Source organism: Kryptolebias marmoratus, linkage group LG7, assembly GCF_001649575.2.
Source record: "Kryptolebias marmoratus isolate JLee-2015 linkage group LG7, ASM164957v2, whole genome shotgun sequence".
Taxonomy (NCBI): domain Eukaryota; kingdom Metazoa; phylum Chordata; class Actinopteri; order Cyprinodontiformes; family Rivulidae; genus Kryptolebias; species Kryptolebias marmoratus.
In genome coordinates, this window is record NC_051436.1 from 14,370,294 (window position 1) to 14,391,070 (window position 20,777).

Here is a 20,777-nt window from a genome sequence, read left to right on the forward strand (position 1 = left end):
CATCACCCTTAAGTGCAAAAATCAGCTGAGAATAAAGACTTGCATAAACTGTCTGTGAACTCTGCCACGCTCCATATTCAACAAGAACAAGTTGACATTTTTACAGCACCTATTTGCGTAGAGTCGGGAAGTTCTACACAGACCCGTTCTGTTACACGCCACCTCTGACATGTAGGAAGAAAAGGTTTACAGACTTTTCCCAGCCTCCATGATCAGGGCACATTGCATTCCAGTTTTTTGTTTTGTTTTTGTCCTCCTCCAGCACCTCATCCTAACTCCTCACGAAAAGGCTTCTCTCTCTGGTTGCTTGTGAGTCTGGGCTTCCGTGCTTGGGTCGACGCAGCCGTGCATTTTTCTAAAACCCCGCGCTCCTGAAATCACAGCCGCGCTGTAACGCCAGCCAGAGCTCACCGCGGCCTCCGGCCTTGTACTTTCACCCCTTCATCCAAACTCCTGTCTCCCCGACCTTTTTGTTGTTTTAGCCGAAGAACTCACAGATGATGCAGATGATGCGCCTGTTTATTCGTAGAATGAACGGGATCCCCGAGGGTTGCCCTGTCCTTCCGTAGCAGATATCAGCCGAGATGTCCAAGTATGTGCGTCTGACAAGTTCAAGCTTCCTCCATATAGACCGTTTTCCCCTTTTTTATCCAGGTAAAAACTCATAAGGTTTTATTGATGTGACTTTTCCAGCACAGCGAGCGACACCCATCCTTTTTTCAGACTAGGGTCTCACTTCAGACACGACCATGTCTAGAAAGCGTGAAATCTACATGAATACGCACCTAGATTCTTTACATTTCAATTCACCTCACACTGAAGAGTTAATGCGATCTATTTCCAACGTTACAGCGGTCAGATCAGACTTTTTTTGTTTTTTTTTTTCTCGAATCATAGGAGACACAGTAATGTATCCACAAACAGGCAGCAGCTAAGCATCTTCAAGTAGGTTAATGGACTAATCGTAGTGTGTAGTTACATTAAATGTCTGATTAATTATAATATAAATCAGTCTAGATTCCAAAGATGTTACTGTAGGGCTTAGTAACTCACTGTCTCAAAGAGAATAGCTGTCTGGATCTGCTTCTTTCAAGTAGATCGGTTCCGGCACAGAGCTGAATGTGAGGAGATTTAAACTGCTGGATGTTCCATCAGATGTGTTTACTGTGAGTGACAAACCCTTAAATGGACACAAGTAATATTGTACGGTTGTGTTTGCGTGTATATGCCTTTTTAACCTGTATTTTTGAAAATGTTGAGGTATTTTTTTTCTTTTTTTTTTCCCAGTCTGCATGCAAATGCCGAATAAATTTTCTTTTTCTCATAATTGTGTTGGGTTTTAATTATGGTTTGCACTGAGGTGAATTTGTGGGTCTGTGATGGCGACCTGTCCGGGGTGTACCCCGCCTCTCAGCCAGTCACCCCTGGAGATGGACACCAGCTTCCCACGTGAGCCTGCTTGAAGAAGCGGTTAAAGGAAATGAATGGATGGATGAACTTGAGGTTATTGTTTAGCATATGCTGGAAGATTAAAGTACTACAATATACAGATTTACCTGCATCCAAATTTTAGCAGTGTGAAAGAAGCCTAGTTGAGCTGACGTCAGTGATCTCCAGTACAGAGGAGGCCTGAGCCTAATCTTCCTGTTCCGTGGTTCAGAGAACTTCTTTGAACTATTTCCTAATATAAGTTCTTAAATTGTTTGATTTTGGCTCATGGGAAAATGTAGCCTGAAGCTAAAGAGGCCTTGGGTTTGCCATTGAGGATCACTAACAGCAACAGGTGCATTACATGGACCATAAACTCCTCTGTGGCGAGAGGAAGCGTAACTGACTCATGGCCACACCACTCACTGGCCAGTTATCCCTGCCTGTGCTGGGCTACCCCCGCCTCTTTGACCTTTTTAGGCTCAGAACCCGACACTGCGGCTGTAGGTTCTCATACTTATTGGGGTGTTGTCACGTGTGCCACTTTTGACCAGGAAAGGAGCACCGGCCAGCAGGGTCTTCTGTTAGTGGAAGCACCACCTCCGCACAGCCACCTCTCACCAGTGGAGTCTGGTCTCTGCAGCCCCCCGACTGTCTCTCCCCCTCGTCTCAAGGAGGTTCTACTCCTCACGCCCGTCTCCATCGACGATTTTTGTTTTGTTTTTTTTTTCGCTACGAGCTCAGAAGGACTTGTGAAGTCCTTACAGAGGCGGAACGATGACAGCTGTTGAAACCCAAATTACATATAGCAACTCCTATACGATCCACCATGAAGAAGCGTACATGACCCAGGAGGAAGACTGGGACAGGGACCTGCTCCTGGACCCTGCCTGGGAGAAGCAGCAGAGGAAGGTAGGTTTTAGATGTGGAGGCTCTGGGACGCAGGCTGTACTTATTGTGTAACTGCTCTCAGATTTGCCAAAGCACTTGGATCTGTGCACAGCTTTTCAGTGTATTTTAACACAACCGTGTGAATCAAGCCGTCTCCCCGAATCACTTCCTTTGCTTTAAACTGTAATTTCTTTACCAACCCCAAAAAGAAACCAGACATCTGTGTCTTTGCTGTCCCCACACCTGGCCCTTCAGTCCTGCTGGAAGCTGTGTGGGCAGATATTTTAGGCCGTGAAACTTTCTCAGTGTTGTCTTTCAGTTACCCCCTGACTGCCTTGCAGACTAAATATAATACCGCCCTCCCCATTTTTTTTCTGACATTTAAGTCTTAACCTGAAAATGACACACAAGTTTAAAATGAACTTAATACATCCAAGCAGAAGAGGAAAAAAATAAGCTACAAATACCCATCATAAAAAATAAAAAGGGTGTATGTGTAGCCTACTTTCAGGAAGCAAGGATAAACATACATCTATTAAAAAAACAATAAACACCTTACTAATGAACTTCAAGTTTAAAATCGTAAAAATAGACTAAATGAAAAAAAAAATGCATTAATACTTTTATATTTAAACACATGTTCACCCTGATTGGTCCTAGCTACAGAGCTAGCTCAGGAGAGAGGCAGCCGGTTGCTATGGCAACATGCTGGCCTGATTGAGGACTAGCCGAACAGGTGCGGTTAATGAGCTCATCGTCCGCCGACTTTTGACACGGTAAACGAGACCAAAACAACAGCAGCGAAGGCTAGTATAACTTTTTTTCTTTTCTCGAAACTTTTACTCAACACACAACATATCTATTGGTGTGTTTCAGGGGCCTAGAAGTACACCGTGTCCCTTATTTTTGGTTTGTTAGCTTGACGTCGCTGTTATTAGCCGCGACCTGGCCGCCATGTTTCCCAGGGGGGAACCTCAGCCTTCATCTGGCTCAAAATTCCTGGAGTCCAAGCCAAAAATAGCTCCTCGGTAAATCATCAATCATGGTTCAAGAAAACTATTTAGGAATAGCTGTTTATCATCATAAATATATTTATTTATTTTAGCTATAAAAGTTTACAAAGTGTTGCAGCCATGGTTGTGATTTTGGTTTAGGACAGCTCTGTCTTACAGATTTTGTTAACAAATTCTGTAGAAACTAGTTTCACATTCACTGGGTGGCTAATTCGAAAAATAACTTTTCTAACTTTTGGTGTGTTCATGTTCATACACTTTGGTGTCAATTGAAAATTATGACCCTATAATCTACATGCAAAATGTATACCTAATAACTGTTGTTATAAGTCCTGAAATCATGTCAGAATTTGTTTAGTCACCTTATATATAATATATATATATATATATATATATATATATATATATATATATATATATATATATTGTGTGTTTGTCTTTTATCTTATTTTCTCACTCTTTTTATGGCTAATGCCAGAAATGTCCTTTTGTAAGCGTTCAGTTTGGTCCCAAACTTTAATGTTGATAAAAATTAAGATCCTCTGATCAATATTAGTGTTACAAAATCTGCCAAATTTTATAATATAATACAGACATCAGATATATAACGTACACCTAATGGCTCTTGTTGTTAATAGTCTGAATTATGTTACTGAATTTGATCCTAACCCTAAAAGTGTGATTTCCAGTCACGTTTATTGCAGTTCAGATATCTTAAAATACTTTTTCCGAACAAGTGAAACAACTCGAAAATGGCTACTTGAGTGTTTTTGTGCTTACTGCTATCTGATGATTGCAGCTTTCATAAACGAACCTCCTCGGTGCTATTATCATGGTACGTCTATTCTTTTTTTTGTTGTTTTTTTTAAAGCTGAATGTTAACATTTCACAAGCAGCTATGATTCTGCAAAACCTTTCTGTCTTTGCAAAATGTCCCCCCCACCACCACCACCGACCTCCCCCTCCCCAACCGACAGAAGTGACAGCCTGAGAGACTTTAACAGATGGTAGCAGAGAGAGGCTGGTGTATGCACCCCGGCTTGGTTTCACAGACCTCCAAATAAACATCATCCTAAAAATAAGCTTTTAACTTGCTTGGCTCCAACTTCCCTCTCCTCACCCGTCCCTCCCTTCCTCCCTGCCTTCATCTCTCGCCTTTCTTCCCCTCTTCTGTCACACCGTCATTCTTTTGCTGTTTCATGATGGCGGCGAGGATACTCTGAGGCCAAAAAATGTCCAAATGTACCACGATTATAAGTATACCAAGAAAGTCTACTACTGTTATGATAACATGTTTATATGTATAGATAATGTGTGTGTCATACGAAAAAATCAGTTCTTCCTGTCTGTCAGTTCTTGAGTCCGTTTGTTTAAACTACAAAGTAAAAACCCATCAACACTATCCTTTTAACTTTATGCTGCCTCGCCTGCTCGTCCGTGTTTTCAGTTTAATCGGCTTAAAATGGATTTGAACAAACCTGCATAGCTAAGAGAGCCTTTGGTCTTAACCACTCAACCTCCCAGTGGGAATAAGACATGGTACTCCGTGGCACTTCTCGGCATGTAAAATCTAGCTTAAGGAGCTGATATCAGCCCATAAATATAGCCAGTGCATCATTTTGCAGTGTAATGAATATGAAAGGAAAGCCTCGCGGCACCTGTTGTCTCCTCCATCCTTGAGATTTCAGTGGAAAAAGCCGACCACCATTTGACGTGGCAGTAAAGTGTTTGTCAACACACGCAGTGATGCCGAATTTGATACAGGACATCAGAGGTGATGCGGGCTCGAATGCGTGCGCGTGTATGGGCGCACGTCAGAACTGTACATTTTGACACTGGTTTATTTTTATCACACAGCACCTCGGCTAGATTCTGAAGTAAATGAGTCATGGCTTGATTTGGGGAAAATTGTTCAGTCCAATGAGAACGACATCTGGTTCAATCTGTTGGAGGCGGCGATGGGTGAAGGGATGGATGGAGTCGTGCGTCTCGTCTGAGCAATCCTGCTCCTTTTAAAGCAGCTGCAGTCTTTAGAAGTAAGGGGCTTATTTGTCAGGCAATTTAAAAGTGAAGCGAGAAAAGGCTCGTTGGGGCAGAAGGAGATGAGTTAAAGTATTCTTAAAGGGATTGATGTGTGACTCGGTGGTGCTGGACTAATAACTGGAAAAAGTTCAACTCGATCTCATCTACATGGAGCCATCACTGGAGGCGTGATCGATAGCTGTCTGCAGGTTAACTCTCACTGCAGAGAACTGCGGTTACACTACAGGCTTACTGTTTCCTCCTAATATTTTTGCTTTTTGTGTAATGAATCGATCAAGCAAAAGCAAAATGTCAACACACCAGAAAGGTTCACCGGGGGGACTAAAGTCATCTTGGGTTTCACATTGTTCAAGAGTTCAGCTGCTCTGTAAGCGAACGTCTTGCTGCTCGCTGGAGCTCATGCTTGCAATAAGCTATAAATATTCATTACAAGCGTTATCAACTACCTTACTGGCTCAGCTGGTCTGTTAGAAAATCATGATTGCATTGTGTTTTAAACACAGACCCGTAATCTGCTTCTACAGTTCAGTGATAACAAAGCCATGGGAGATTGCATTGAAATCAATATTCCAACTAAATATTGATATTTTACAGTAATCTGCCAAATAAAAAGTCCAAAATTAAGCATAGAGGCTATTTGCTAATCATTATCTGGATTTTTGTTAATGAGCCAAAATGTTTAGAATCCTACTGATAACCGTTTTTTTATTTCCTTATAATTGACATGGTCTAATCATTTTTAAATGATTAGATATTTGCTATATTTTGCACCAGACCTGAAAACAATTTTTTTTAAACTGCATTTGATTCAGCAGCTTGTGTGTCTTCATGTTTGATAAACTTTTTCCATCAAACTCAAATGTAATCTGTGCTTGAAACTGTGATTAATAGCCTGTTAGACTAGCTTTACACTGTGAACCTGCGGAAAGAAATAAACGAAGTGGTTAAAATAAGCAAACGTCAAGTTCAAGTGCTACTTAATGCTACTTACAGTACCCACTCAGCCTGATGTAACGTCCCTCTGTGTGGGCGAGGACAGATCTGAGTGTGCTGCGTAATCAAATCTGTTTGTGTTTAATCTTATTTTTGCACTCAAAGATCTCAGGCCGTTCGATGCAGCCACAGCTATCGAGCCGTCTCCTTCCTGAGGCTACTGGACCATACCCAAACCCAGGCACACTCAAGGTGGACAGAAGTGGTGATAAAGCTGTCACCTTTTATTCCCTTAAATTATTTTGCAGACTTACCAGAAATAGGTTTCAAAATTATCCACACAAGAGTAAAGAGCATTTCTTCCTAAAATCCCAGTAATGTTATTGCTGAAGACCTTTAAACAAATGGTTTTAGGGTTAGGGTGATGCTGAAAACATATTATGACAAATTAACTTCCTGGCTAATCTTAAGACTTGGATCGTATTTTTAAATAACTAAGTGGTAATGTGTGTCTATTTTTAAGATTAAACTCTGACTTTTAGTTAAGGAAATGTCACGATTTCTGTTTATTTTGCTGAAAAATGAAGGAAGGGTAATCTCTTTTTCATTTGAGCCCAAGAGCAGCTCAGAAATATTATATATTGATCATACTTTGGGGGAAGTGTAGAACTGTAATTTGCTTTATTAGACTGGAGCCTTGATCTCTGACTGTCAGTCTGAAGATGCATGTTTAATTTCTCCCATGATTGACTCATTCATGCCCATACAATGGCAGTGACTGAAGATTTACCCTGCTGAGGTGATCCTGAGGCCTCTCCTCACATTTTCTTTCAACACAAAAACAAGTTCCTTTAAAGATTGCAGTTGTTTTAAGGCGTAGATGATAAATATTTATTATATATTTATAATATTTACAGTCAAAAACTTGATTTACTTAAAAAATATTATCTAATCAGATTTTATAATCCATTGCTTAGTTTCTAACTGTAGCTCCCATTTGAGTGAAATGGTAAAACGTCCTCATTAACACTGCCAAACTTTTAAAGTTTTGATTCCGACGAGCAGTGTCGAATGGCATTAATAAGTGCTGCGCGGCGTTTCAGTATGACGAGCTGCGTGTAGAGCGCATCGGTACGAGGGTCTGCGTAAGTGGAGAGGTGGTGAGCCTGCGCTCAGATCAAATAGCAGTTACTATTCCAGAAGTTGTGTCCATGTAGGGAGGCTTCTATAAACTGCTTTAGTGCAAGCACAGGAGTCCTGGGCGGCTGGAGAAAAGCCCGAGGAGCGTATATGTTTAAAGGCGCCTTTAAAGAATAAGTGCAGAGTTTATTGACACATGGGTGTGTTTCTGCATCTGCATTTGTTTTTGGGTGAGTTTTTTTTTTTTTTTTACGAGGATTGGGTCACGGTTTAAAGGCAGAAGTTCTTGCAGGGTGTTGTAATGGCAAAAGTAGACACTTGATACGGCAGCGGTGTCAGAGTCCATATGGTGACAGTAGCAGTGATGAACGACGAGCTGTGAGAGCAGCTTCCTTGACTCAATCAGAGCAATCCTCCGAACGCCCGGTTGCTGGAGAAAATTGCCCGGCGAACCGTGGTGTTCCTTTCAGTCTTGCTGAATATTTGTTTTTGTGCAAACGGAGCAAAAAAATGTGTGAGGCCGTGATTATACTTTCACCGCCTCAGGGTTGAAACGGAGGCTTGTTTTGAAGGAGACTGTAACGAGCCTATTAACAGTTGGCACAAACGGGAAATACACACCTAAAAAAATGTTCCCTGAGGTCTTAATGATCTCAGCTTACCGTGCAGTGTTTAAAGCAAATGTGATCAACTAAAAATACACGATTTAAAATGCAGACAGAGCTCATATGTCATTTCTGATATCAGTGCAGGATATTGATCCATTTAATGTGATGTTATCAGAACTACTTGTCACCAGCTTGAAATGTGTACTAAGATGATATCTCTGATGTGTGGGCTGGAATCATAAGTACATCATCATGTGGTTTAGAAGAGCTTGTAAAGCTACTGTTCTGGTTTTTGCTCCTGTTTAAATTTGTGATGAAGTTTGTTTTTCTGAATTTGGCTGCAAACATTTTCATTTTCCAAGAGTTCTGTGATAACACAAGCTGCTAGTATTGTTTTAGGTCTTTCCTGCTGCTTTGCTTTAGGGATTATCAACTTGAGATGGTATGTTTCAGTAGAAACTTAACACGAGGACATCTTAAATTACTCCACCGTCATTCAAGATTGATTTAATAACCTTTTTCCTTCATGTTTGCTTCTCCAGAGGAGGCTGAAGTGGAATCACAAGGTCATCTGTTTTGGCCAAATAAAAAATGGGAAATATGGCTGGGTTGCATGTTGCTATATACAGCTGTAGATCAGTTTCACACACAGGTCTTCATGGTCAAGGTTTCTGTTAGGATGATTTAGCTGGCCCTAGATCTGCCTCTCAGAGAAAGAAGTAGCCTACTGAAATTAGACACAACCCTCCTCCTACCTCAAACCAATCGCCGCCCTCAGGCGCGCTCATAAATTCACGCCAACAGCTTGTATCAGTTCATCTGTCCTGACTGCAGAGCTCATTAGACAACGATAGAGAATCAACACGGTGCAAGCAGCGCACCTGTATGCTCACCTGTGGTCTCCACCTTCAGTCTCACTGTCAGCCAGCGCAGATGTGGAACAGCAAAGAGGAAAAATGTTGCATTACAGTGAACATTAAAAGAAAATGCTCTGTGTGGGAACGTATGTGCAGGCTGAGCTAAAATTGAGTTTTATAAATGACAGAAGACCGTTTAAAGACTCACTGTGAAGAAAAGAGTTTTTATTTACCTGTAAGATCTAACTTCAGTTCACAAATAAACTTCTACAGCCTTTTTTGAACAATCCACATTAATTTAGTCAAAACAGAAATACAGCTGCATCCATGTTTGTTTGCTTTTTATTTGCCTTGAAAATATGATTAAATATTGACACGTGAACAGAGGCACTTGTGTTCTTACACTTTGATTTGTCAACACGTCTGGTGACCAACAGAAGCGATCACCTGCACACACGCGCACACACACACACACACACACAAACCCTGCAGGGAGGGTGGCTGCATTGTTAAAATGTTTGGCTGGTGTTTGTGGTTGGCATCGTCTGCAGCAGACTGGAAACATGTGGCACTGACTGGAACACAATGTAAGCCGGCATAATGGAGCAGAGCAGGACGCCGTGTATCCCCTCCATGAAGATGTAGCAATTAATGTAACAATGCAGACAGATGGTTGTGTCAGACGAGACAGGACTGCTGCATGCTGTACCTGTTATTTCTCTCCTCAGCAGGAGGAGAGCAATGATTCATTCCCCTTTGTCTATTTGCTGGCAGGATTGTGCAAAAAGCACCAACTCTGTCTTGATGAATTTGACTTGAAGCAGAGGGGGAAAAAATACATTTAATATTTGTTAAATTGTACAATACAATGCTGACTTTGGCTAAGGAAGTGCACTCTGATAATTCTTGCTATTGTCTGTCAGTGAAAGGTGAGCAAGAATGGTTTTGCTGTGCATATTTATTAAAAAAATATCTTGTGATCCACAGTACAGTTTTTAATGAAACTTAGAAAGCTGGATGTACATCTACAATTGATTAACCTTTGGAAGCAACCTGATTGAAGATGGCTGCCACAGCTTATCGACCTAAGCAACCACAAAAATGCCTATAACTCAGTCTAATGGACAAATATTGAGCCCAAATCTTGTGTGGTAGTAGCTGAGAGTCAGCCCCAATTCATACTTTGAACGCAAGCTCTTTGCCTAAAACTTTACCATTAGATGTTGGAGTCAACCCTGTTTGTCTGTAAGCAAAATATCTCACGAGTCACTCGACAGTTTTTGATGAAGCTCTCAAAGTAATCATTGGATGTAGATCTACAACTGATTAACTTTGGGAGGCAGTCCAAAAAAAAATGGCAGCCACAGCTGATCAGAGTAGGCCAACACAGAAATGGCTATTACTCAGTCAATTTTACAAATACTGAGCTTAAATCTAACGTGGTAGTAAATAAGTCTTTCACAACACGTACTTTGAATGCTAACAGAATACATGAGATCATACATAACATTTCCAAGGTTTGATGAAAACGGCTGTAACTAAGTAATTTCTGATCATAAAATGATTTTTGTTTAAAACTCTGGAATGTAAAGCGTTGAGCAATTATATATTCCTTCAAGGAAGACCTTTAATATTTTTTTTTATTAGCTGTGGGACTTTTTTGTTTGTGTAATGTGTCCTGGAAATCAGAATCAGATGTTCACATTCAATGTTGCAGTTGGCTCTTTCCCTAAACAGGAATATCTGATGTGCAGATTTATTGTTGCGGGTGTTAATAAAAGAATCCAACTCTTTCCCGGTAACACAAAACTCACCCTGACGTGTCAGTAATATTAGTCTTCTCATTTTCTTTGTTGGTGGATATCACAACATATTTTCTTGTAACAGCTTCTGTCATTGTGCCTACTGTAAATCTCCCTGGCATCTAACCCACCCACACACACACACACATATATAGAGTTGACTGGAATAGGGGTGCTAGGCCTTTTATCCTCTAAACCGAGACATAAATCCACAGGTTTGGTCTTTGGCCTTGCTTCAGAGCCCAGCGTTACACTGGCTGTCATATAAGTTTGAACCCATTAATCCTTTATAAAGCAGAGGTGGGAAGAAGGGCTGGTGGTGTCATGCTGGAGATTATTTCACTTACAGTGAGAACTGTAAAATGAAACTGCTCTTTTTATTTTTACTAACACTAATCTGTGTGTGATAGTCAGTAGAGATAGCTCTTTTTAGATAGACAATTATATTTGCTTTCCCCCCTTCAGAATAAAATAAAAAGTCACCCCCTGCTCTACAACATTTAAGTGAGATTGGTCAGCCTTGTTCTAAATGTTTGTGCTACCTCGCTGTTTTTTTGGATAGTCTACGTAGGAGGTTTTTTCACCTCGGTGTTGGTGTAAACTCTACCAGTTTTCTTCTGTGGCACCCAAATTCAGGGTTGGGTGTGTTTGTGGCGAGGCTGGTGGAGGGTTGTTTTTAAACCCAACAAGAGGAAAAGAGGGGGGGCAGCAGGGAGTTTCTACATGTTGGCGCCACCTGTTGTGTGTTGTAACTCCTCTCCATCATAGTGCTGTCACTTTAACACCTGTTTAAAACTCTGAAGGATCCAGGAACAGTTGTTGTTGTTTACAAGAGAGCTCTCACACAAGAAAGTGATGTCACTTCGGACAAATATTCATGCTGTTTCAAATATCGAGTCTGTTCTGTCACAGAAATGCAAAATTGTTGTTTGTAAGCCTTGATCTTCAACTTTAGTGTGTTCTTTTGGTATTGTTAGCATCAAATACTGAGGCCAGTCAAAATTTTGATAAGATTTAAATTTACAAGATTTTCAAACATTTAAAAAAACGAAGAACAGAAAATGGTTCCCCTCCAAAAAAAGTGAATGTTGAGTTCTCGCTGTACGTCAACTCGTTATGTTGGTGAAAATGGTTAAAATGAAGAACTTTCAGTTTGTGCTGCACATAGTATTTAGTATTTATGTACAGAAAGTACAACTTGTGGTAAAACATGATGAAATGTGAAAAATCATATCAAACATGAAAGTAAAGGATGTTCAGACAAAGATGGATTGTTTTAGTTGTCAGTTTCTCACCATCATATTGTTTCTCAGAGAATATGAAAACATCAGCTTATTGATCAGAATATCCACTAAATCTTTAAATGTTGACTCCTAACATGTGGTTTTAGCTCAGTGGTAGGCAGGTTGCCTTTCAGTCTGAAGATTGGGGGTTTGATCCTGGACCCCTGCCGTGTGTCTGTACCCCCTGCTGTTATCCATTATCCTTATCAGTGTATGAGTGAGAATATAGACCTGCTGTATATGAGTGCATAATATATAGTTGAAAGCACTGTGTGTGTATGTGTGTGAATGAGAAACATTGTGACGTGCTTTGTAGAACCTGAAGAGGTCAAAAAGGTGCTTTAAAGGTGGACCATTTACCACTTCATTAGTTTTTGTAGAATATCTTTTATTGATTGTGAGGTCCTTCAAAGTCCATTTTTTAGTATTTTTCTTCTTGTTATATTTCCTGACACAGTCAGGGTTGTTGAATCACAGCTTTTACCAAGGCTTTTGATTGAATTTATAAGTTTGGTTTATATGTATTTTAGAACATTACTAATGACAGAGTTTATCTTAAAGTGTCTGGAAGTTGAGTTCTGTTTTTTATCCTTCTGTGGGACATATTCTGTAATTTAAATCATGCTAAATGATCAAAGTCAGAGAAGTTAAGATGAACCAGTGCAGTTGTACATCATAGTTTTATGAAGTGCTTACACTCTGTTCATTGATAAGTAGTTTTTAAACTTTTAACTTTAAGTTTAAATGTATAAAAAGATGCAAATGCAGTAAGTCTAAGTTTTAAAATGCAGTTTTAATTTGACATGAAGTAGACTGTTAAAGAGGAACAATACAGAGACATATGAATCATTCGTGCCTTGTGTCTGTGTTTGTAATAATTGAGCTGCAGCTTGTTTCTTCCCTTCTCTTTGCAAACTCTTATTACTGCCAGACGTATTGTCTGAACTGGTGAAAGTTCAAGATCAGCAGGAATACCTGCTGAGATACCTGCCTTTAGTTAGGTAAGATGTAAAATATTCTTATGCACTTTTTGTGTACAGTAGTTCATTTTTGGGTTTAAAGTTTTATTTATCTTTTATCACATTTTTCACTGTACATGATCACCTTTGAAAACAGCATGTTTATGTATCTGTAGTGTTTTTATCTGGAGCTGGTAATGTGTGCACATCGGCGGGTTTGGGTAGTTAATGTGACAGTTGTGTTTATGTGTGTGTGTGTTTAAAGAAGACAAAGTCATTCCTGAACAGGTGTGTGACAAAGGTAGCTGGTCTGACAGTTTAAAATTGAGTCCTCAAGGTCAGCCTTGCAGGCAAACTATTTTTACACCAGTAGTTAGACATAAATACCTGTGTCGTGATACAATAGGCTACATATAATTAAGATTAGTGGTAAATTGTTGAACATACACAGAACTCTCACAGATGAATCAAATGTAATTCAAAATAAAAGAATCAGTGCTCCACCTGCGCAAAACCATAATTCTGTAATGCCATTGTATCTTTTTAAAAATATATTTTTACTTATCAAATATTTTCTGAGAGCATAAATATGTGTGTAACATATCATGTTTGGTCAAAAAACAGAAAGGCATGCATTAATTGAGCTGCAATTTAAATTTGAACAAAAGAGACAAAATTACCAACAGTACAATGAAGCAGAACATGTCTCAGCACACTTAGGTGCTCATTATTGACAAGGTTATGTATTTATTTTACACTTGCCTGGGTAGCAAGTGTTATTATAATATGTTGTCAAATGACAATAAATTAATCTAAATTTTTTGCCAAGACGTAATTACTAATGACTATAACAAGATATTAAAGAATAAATGTGTGATCTTAGTCCTTTTTGGTTAAGCAAATATACATATGAGCAGTGTATTTACTGCATTTACTGAATAGACTTAAGATAGCTTTTCTAAAATCTGCTCCTCTACTCCATGTTCTCTCGACTAAAGCTCCCTTTTAAATGTCTTGTTTTTCTCCTGTATTACAGACCTCATCATTCTTCTTTGTTAGCTTTTTATCTGCAGATATAAATGCACTTCAGCATAAATCTACTAGTAGATAATGGAGAGCTGTAAATGTAAAAATGCAGACCATGTTCTCTTTTAGCCACACCAGGACTTGTTTCCAACCCAGATAAGCTCACTCCAAACATTTTTTAATTAAATCAGCCAGCTCTAATTGAAGGCGTTAATGAGAATAACTATGATGGACATCTGTAATTAATTTTAAAGGCTCAGACTGAGACACCATTAACTGTTCTGTTAATGGATCTAATTAGCAGAAACATAAAGAGATTTTTTTTAAAGGACCATCAGCAGCAGTGAAATAAATCTTCATAACTGTGTAATTGTTGAGAACACTTCGAATTATTTGGGGTCTAATTACACAAACTTTATGATGTGTAATTTACAAAATAACCTTGTGAGTTTTTTTTTTTTTGTTTGTTTGTTTTTTTTTTTTTTAATGATCTTCCCTGGAATGTTGTTTTTGTTTTGTTGTTGTTGTACTTTTTTAATGAATAATGTGCATTTTCAATTTACCATTAAGTATTGTTTAGGTACAGTTTAGCCCCACCTGAAATCAAAAATGCATTATAATTTTTAAAGATTTGTCATGTTGCTAAACCAGTTTTGTACTTATATGGTATATATATGCTTAGAAAAGCAATTTAATTTATAATTGGTAAAACTGTTTTAGTTTTGGAAACACAAATTGGACACAAATCTTTTTTTTTTTTTTAGTTTTCATGATTTCTTTTAGAGGCAGCCAGTACAGCAAAATAAATACACAACTATATTTTAGATTTGGATCATCATAAAATCGTTAAAATCACCAAAAATGAAAATTTTCTGCACATTTTTGTGTTCGGGACAACTGCAATGTGATTGTAAAAGTAAACTGTTTTCATGGCATCCTAAAAAAATACCTTTAGTCAGATCTATCACAGATTTCATGAAGAGAGTGAGTAAATAAGATTCCTGACATCAGATAAAAATGTATCTGTGAGGTGAGCGAGTGGAGCCACATAATAGGATATAATTTAGTCAGCATACTGAGGGGTAAAAAATGGCTGCAGCTAGCGTTGGGTAGCTGACTTCCTGTCTGCACAGAGACATTTCCTGTGACGTCAGCAGCTTCTCCGTGGTTGCGTCAGCTCTTTGATAGACAGCTGAGCTCCAGCAGCATTATTGACAGCACTGATGTGAAGAGGGGTTTGTGTGTGTCGGTACATGAGCGTGTGTATCTACATGTCAGCTGTATTGAGGGTCACCAGCCCCAGTTCCTCTTCGAGGGGAGCGTAGTTATGTCAGGCATTCAGCTGTGACCTCATTCTACAAGAAGGACCTGTAAAAAAAAAAAAAAAAAAAAAAGAAGGGCCCCAGACGAGCCAGACCGACAGGTGGGACAAACAGGAAAGACGTGATGCAGAGTGACTTCATGCTGGTGGATTGTGGTTCTGGGGACCACCACAGGTCTTACAACAAACCAAGAGTTGGGATTAGAAAGCTTTACAGATTAGGGAAAGAAGAAAGAGATTAATGGTAGTTGTTGAGGACTCTGGTTTGTTTTGGGTTTAGTGATGAGATTTGTTTATTTACTCATCTTTGACTCCTCTTACTGCCACTTCTTGGCTTCTAACCCCTCTCCTTTGGTGCAGATGATGTCACCCCCTCTCATCTTTCCCAAATTCTTTCAAGTTCTCTTATATCTCATGTTATTTTTCTAACCCATTCTTTCCTCGGCATCGTCGTCTTCCCTTCCTCCTCCTCCTCCTCCATCATGTCTTTCTGTCTTGCACTTTTACAGTTCAACCCAGGAATCTTGCCTTCTCAGCTGTCCAGTGGTGTCTCATGCCAACCCAATTTAGCCTCCACTTCTAACCCCCCCTACCACATCCTCCTTGCTCCTTCGACTCTCTGCCCCCACCCTTCAAACACCTCCTCATTTCCTCACCACTTTGGCCTGAGTGTCTGTGGGCTGGATTAGCAGTCTGTCTAAATTTGGTCATGGATGGCAAAGGAGACGAGCACCTGCTAGGACCCTGGCTCGTAGGACAGGCGGCCTCTTCTCCTCCTGAGACCCTTACATCAAATTACACCCGAGCCTGGGCATTCCTGTCAGGCCTTTCGCTACAACTCTCTCTTTAACCTTCAAAATATGAAATTCAGTCAGGATAACATCAGTTTTCACAGTGCATTTTAAATTGACAGAAAACATTTTCACATTTTATAAATTAGTATTACTAATACTGTTACCTAAAAGAGCATCCACAGCTGTGAAGATCAGTTAAATCACATTAAAGCATAATTCAGTCATTTCTCTGTCTCAGTTTTATATAATTGACAGAAAATCTCTAAAATGTCAACCAGAAGGGTTTGACTAACGTGCATTCCCACAAACAGTGCCAGTAAGGCTCCTGTGTTTTATAATTAAACCCATAGCTCATATCTTTTGTCATGGGGTTTCGTGAAAACGCTCTGAACAAAAAATATCTTACCTGTTGTAGATAGCTATTTGAATGACCTCAGTTTGGAGGAAGTAGTTTATTTCTGATGAAATGGATGAACTAACAGCTGAGGACAAGACAGAAGTTGAATGCTGACACTTTAAAACATCTCCAGTTTCAAAATTTCAAAAAATGTGAGAAACTTATTTCAGCAGAAATATTATGATACCTCTGCTGGAAGTGCTACAGTTAGCTGATGACGCTATTTGCACTTGCAAACAACCATAAAATGGTATGTTAATAATCATAATATTTGAAATTAAAGTTTTAATTTAATTTCAGGTTGTTTCCTTGAACCTCTGTAAAACCTTAGCGATCAGAGCTGTTGTGAATCAGCAGCAATCCACTTCAGACTAGCCGTTAGCTCATCAATCTAGTCAGAATTCAACTCTTTCTCCAAACTAAGCTTGATCAAAGAGATATCTACATTAACAATAATGTTCCTAACCTTTCCTCAAAACCCTACTTTAAAAGATCAGAACTATCACTTTAAAACTGTCCTCCTATTTTATTCTATGTAACTCTTTAAAGTGTAGGTTTTTAGGTGTGAACTTTCTCTTATTTTCTCTTTTTAATGTTTTAACTAACTCTTCCTCAGGAAAATGAAAAAAATATTTTCATTAAGCTTTAATTTTTTCTTTCTTACTCCTACATCAGTCAGCATATTGAGGTCTATGGGAGACATTAATGTTGTGTCTAAAGATGTTTTAGCATCATTCAGTTCTGGCAGTCTAACCCTCAGTCTTGATCGGAAGAAAACCACATAACCACCGAGCCGCATCCGCCCTTTTTATTTTAATCTGTCCTAATTCGTTCCGTATTTACCCAATCAATGAAATGCCAGTTTGAGTTCCTCTGACTGCTGAAACCTCATAAGGAGGAGCGACGGGAACAAGAAGACATGATGCATTCTTGCTTGAATTTAACATTACGCCAGTATGAAACAAAAAAATAGTGATTAACGATGTTGGCTCTGTAGCAAAGATGAGCAATTAGTTTTTCTTCCTGCACTGAGCACTTTTCCATGACTCTTCTAATACCCCCNACCCCCCCCCCCACCACCACCACCACCACCACCACCACCACCACCACCAACTAACTTATCTCTCTCCCTGTCCGTACATTTCTCTTCTCTTTCTCTAACGCCGGCTCTGGTCCATTTGTCATGCTTTCCATCTCCTGAAGATGCAGCTGTAAGGCATAGAACGAGAAGCAGCAATAAACAATCCCCCATACACTGTATAAGGACATATACATTTAGATTTACAGCTTGTTTAATGTACTCTGCTGCAGAGGCCAATTTATCACCCTCTGAGCTCAGAGTCTGTTTCAGCACTGATTAATACAGACCGTGTCCCTCCCTCCACCCACGCCATCATCTCTGGTTCAGATCATGTACTTGTTCTGCTTCTACACCCCCATACCTTCCAAACCCAGGCAGAACTCGGCTCTGCGGCAGAAGCCCAAACACACACTTTACCCTCTTCAGTGTGGACACGACTGTCCCGCTTTCACATTTAGACTAAACACCATTAAAGCCTTTGGACAGTTTCAGTCAGTGACTGATTTGATTGAATGGTCTAATGGAACCATTTAAAATGCCCTTGCTATGCACAGCTTGATGCCGTTAGGCATTTTTCCAGACTAAACAGAAGCGAGCACAGAGAGCCATTTACATCACCGTCTGTACTCGTCTCATTATGCACGTCACCTAATAAACAGGTTGTTTAAAAAATGAGATTTGTGGCTTTTGAAAGATGCAGCACTTACTTATGATTAATGCTCATGACAACACTGGGTCAGGACAAAAGATTTGATACGGCTTTAATAACAAGTTTTTTTTAATAATAGCACTAAAATACAGTATACATGGGAGGCTGTCACTTGTTTTTCAATTTAAAAATAATAATAAGGCTAAAATATTACATTTACATAAGTAATTACTCCCTTTGTTCTGACTCTGGCACTTTGACTGCCAGTGAGAAAACTAAACCATCAAGTTGATCCATCTGGGAGACAAGATTGGGTTGAAGGTTGAAGCACTGAGTTCTTTTATAATTCTCAAACATAAGTACCACCTCATCAGTATTCCCTCTAAATTCAGCACCTTTACGTTGACATGTCTCTCTGCAACAAGAGCTGGAAGCAAAGGCAAGAATTAAAGTCCTAGCGTTCTTGAAGGCATGCATGTCGCCTGCTGCCTTTCATGCCAGACTTTCAGACTAAGATCATCTTATTCTGACAAATAACAGAGCTGTAGGTGTTTTGGTCAAACCTTGAAAATATTATTATTATCATTGTGAATAACTTTTAGCTTCTCAAACGCCTGAATTTATCCCAATATCTGTAAAACCACCCAGGTATAGGCATTTTTATGTCTGCTAAGGTTGGTTAGCTGTGATGGACATCTTTAATTGGATTGAGTCCAAAAGTTAATAGATGATAATAATAACTTTCTGAAAGTTAGTGACAGAGTGAAAAGGACGAGCCATGCCGAGCACAGAAGGACTTTATTTGAATGCCAGGATGTTGGGCTGAGGTAAAGTGGCTCCAGCAACGTTCTGTGTAAGTCCTGAAGAGACCCAGTCAGAATCTGGACTGTGGTCCCAATGTGAGGTACGTATGGACAGGCCTGAAAATGGTTCAACACTGATGCACTTTATCCAACCTGACTGGTTTTGTTCCCTGAAGCATGAGAGAAATTAGCAAATGAAACGCTCCGCCAAGCTTCTCGGATCATTTCCCAGAAAAAACCGAGGCTGTCAGCAGTGCTTTAATCAAGTGCTAAAAACGAAACACCCTGAAAAAGCTGTTATTTTTGCTCATTTGGGGAGAATAACATGACTTAAGAAACAAAGACAAATTGTGAGATAAATAAAAGAATGGGGAAAACTTTGATTCCTTTTGCTTTTCATTAAGTGCTTGAGAAATGATTTGAATTATACTACACCAGAAAAAAGCTCACACTTGCTATAATCATTTAAATGGAATGTTTATCCTGGTCCTGGAGGGCCACTATCCTGCATGTTTTAGTTGTTTCTCTGCTCTTCAGCGGGTCTTTAGTTCTGCAGAAATCTGTTAATCACTCAGTCATTCAGATCAGGTGTGTTGAAGCAGAGAAACGACTAAAGCATGCAGGGTAGGGTTCCTCTAGGTCCAGGGTTTGGAACCACCGATCTAAACCACAGGTCAGAACTAGTTTAAGGCTGATTACACGCTCACCGTCAAATTGAAATAAATGTTGACGTGTCTCAAAGTGAAGACAGTTGAGGTTTTGTTGAGCAGTTTTAACCTTTGTCTCAATCTGACCTCATCAAGCTGTGTACACAGTTGTTGTTTTTTTTTAAATTTTAGATCGTTGTGCAGCAGCTACAGAACATAAGTCTGTAACCTCCCTGTTTCCCTTTCAGACGTTCACAGCTTGGTGCAACTCCCACTTGAGGAAAGCCGGGACACAGATCGAGAACATTGAAGAGGATTTCAGAAATGGCCTCAAACTCATGCTGCTGCTGGAGGTCATATCAGGTGGGTCTCATCTCTCTCTCACACACACACACACACACACCAACACATCTGCTGTTGTGTGATGGACGCTTGTTTACCAGTATGTTTTTGTAAGCCTTTTCTTAAACTCCTTAGGGTTCCTGAAGAGCAAGTTAATTATTCTGTTATTGAATGATTTTTTTCCAGGAACAGAGTGGAATAATAACGATTATGTTTTTTATGTCACACAGTATGAAGAAAGAAAAAACTAACTGTCCTGAGCAGTGTGAGTTCATTGTTGTTAAGTACTATTCCTAATTTTTGTTTTGTCTCGTCTTGCAGGCGAGAGGCTGCCCAAACCTGACAAAGGGAAGATGCGTTTCCACAAGATTGCCAACGTGAATAAAGCTCTTGACTTTATCTGCAGCAAGGGGGTGAAACTGGTGTCTATTGGTGCAGAGGGTGAGTCCACCTCCACTCACTGATCCCCTCAGGCTGCCTGTTGGTTTACCTTAATGAACTCAGGTCACACACTTTGTTTTCATCTCGCCTGCTTTTACAGAAACACACTTCAGTTAACGATCTCTGACCAGCATCAGAATTTACTTTTCTTTTATTATCCATCCATCCATCCATTCTCTTCCTCTGGGTCTTCCTCTGGGCCTCCTCCCGGTGGGACGTGCCCAGAACACCTCACCAGGGAGGCGTCCAGGAGGCATCCTCACCAGATGCCCGAGCCACCTCAACTGGCTCCTCTCGACGTGGAGGAGCAGCGGCTCTA

General features: G+C 39.8%; 1 protein-coding gene across 1 annotated transcript in view; it reads left to right on the plus strand.

Moving 5' to 3' along the window:
* Positions 1-2,205: 2,205 nt before the first annotated feature.
* The window catches only part of actn3b (actinin alpha 3b), a 34,044-nt gene continuing 15,472 nt past the window's right edge, over positions 2,206-20,777 (plus strand). The window contains exons 1-3 of the mRNA XM_017437239.2: positions 2,206-2,340; positions 19,924-20,038; positions 20,339-20,458. Coding sequence (XP_017292728.1) covers positions 2,206-2,340; positions 19,924-20,038; positions 20,339-20,458 — 370 coding nt within the window. The remainder of the gene's footprint in view (positions 2,341-19,923; positions 20,039-20,338; positions 20,459-20,777) is intronic.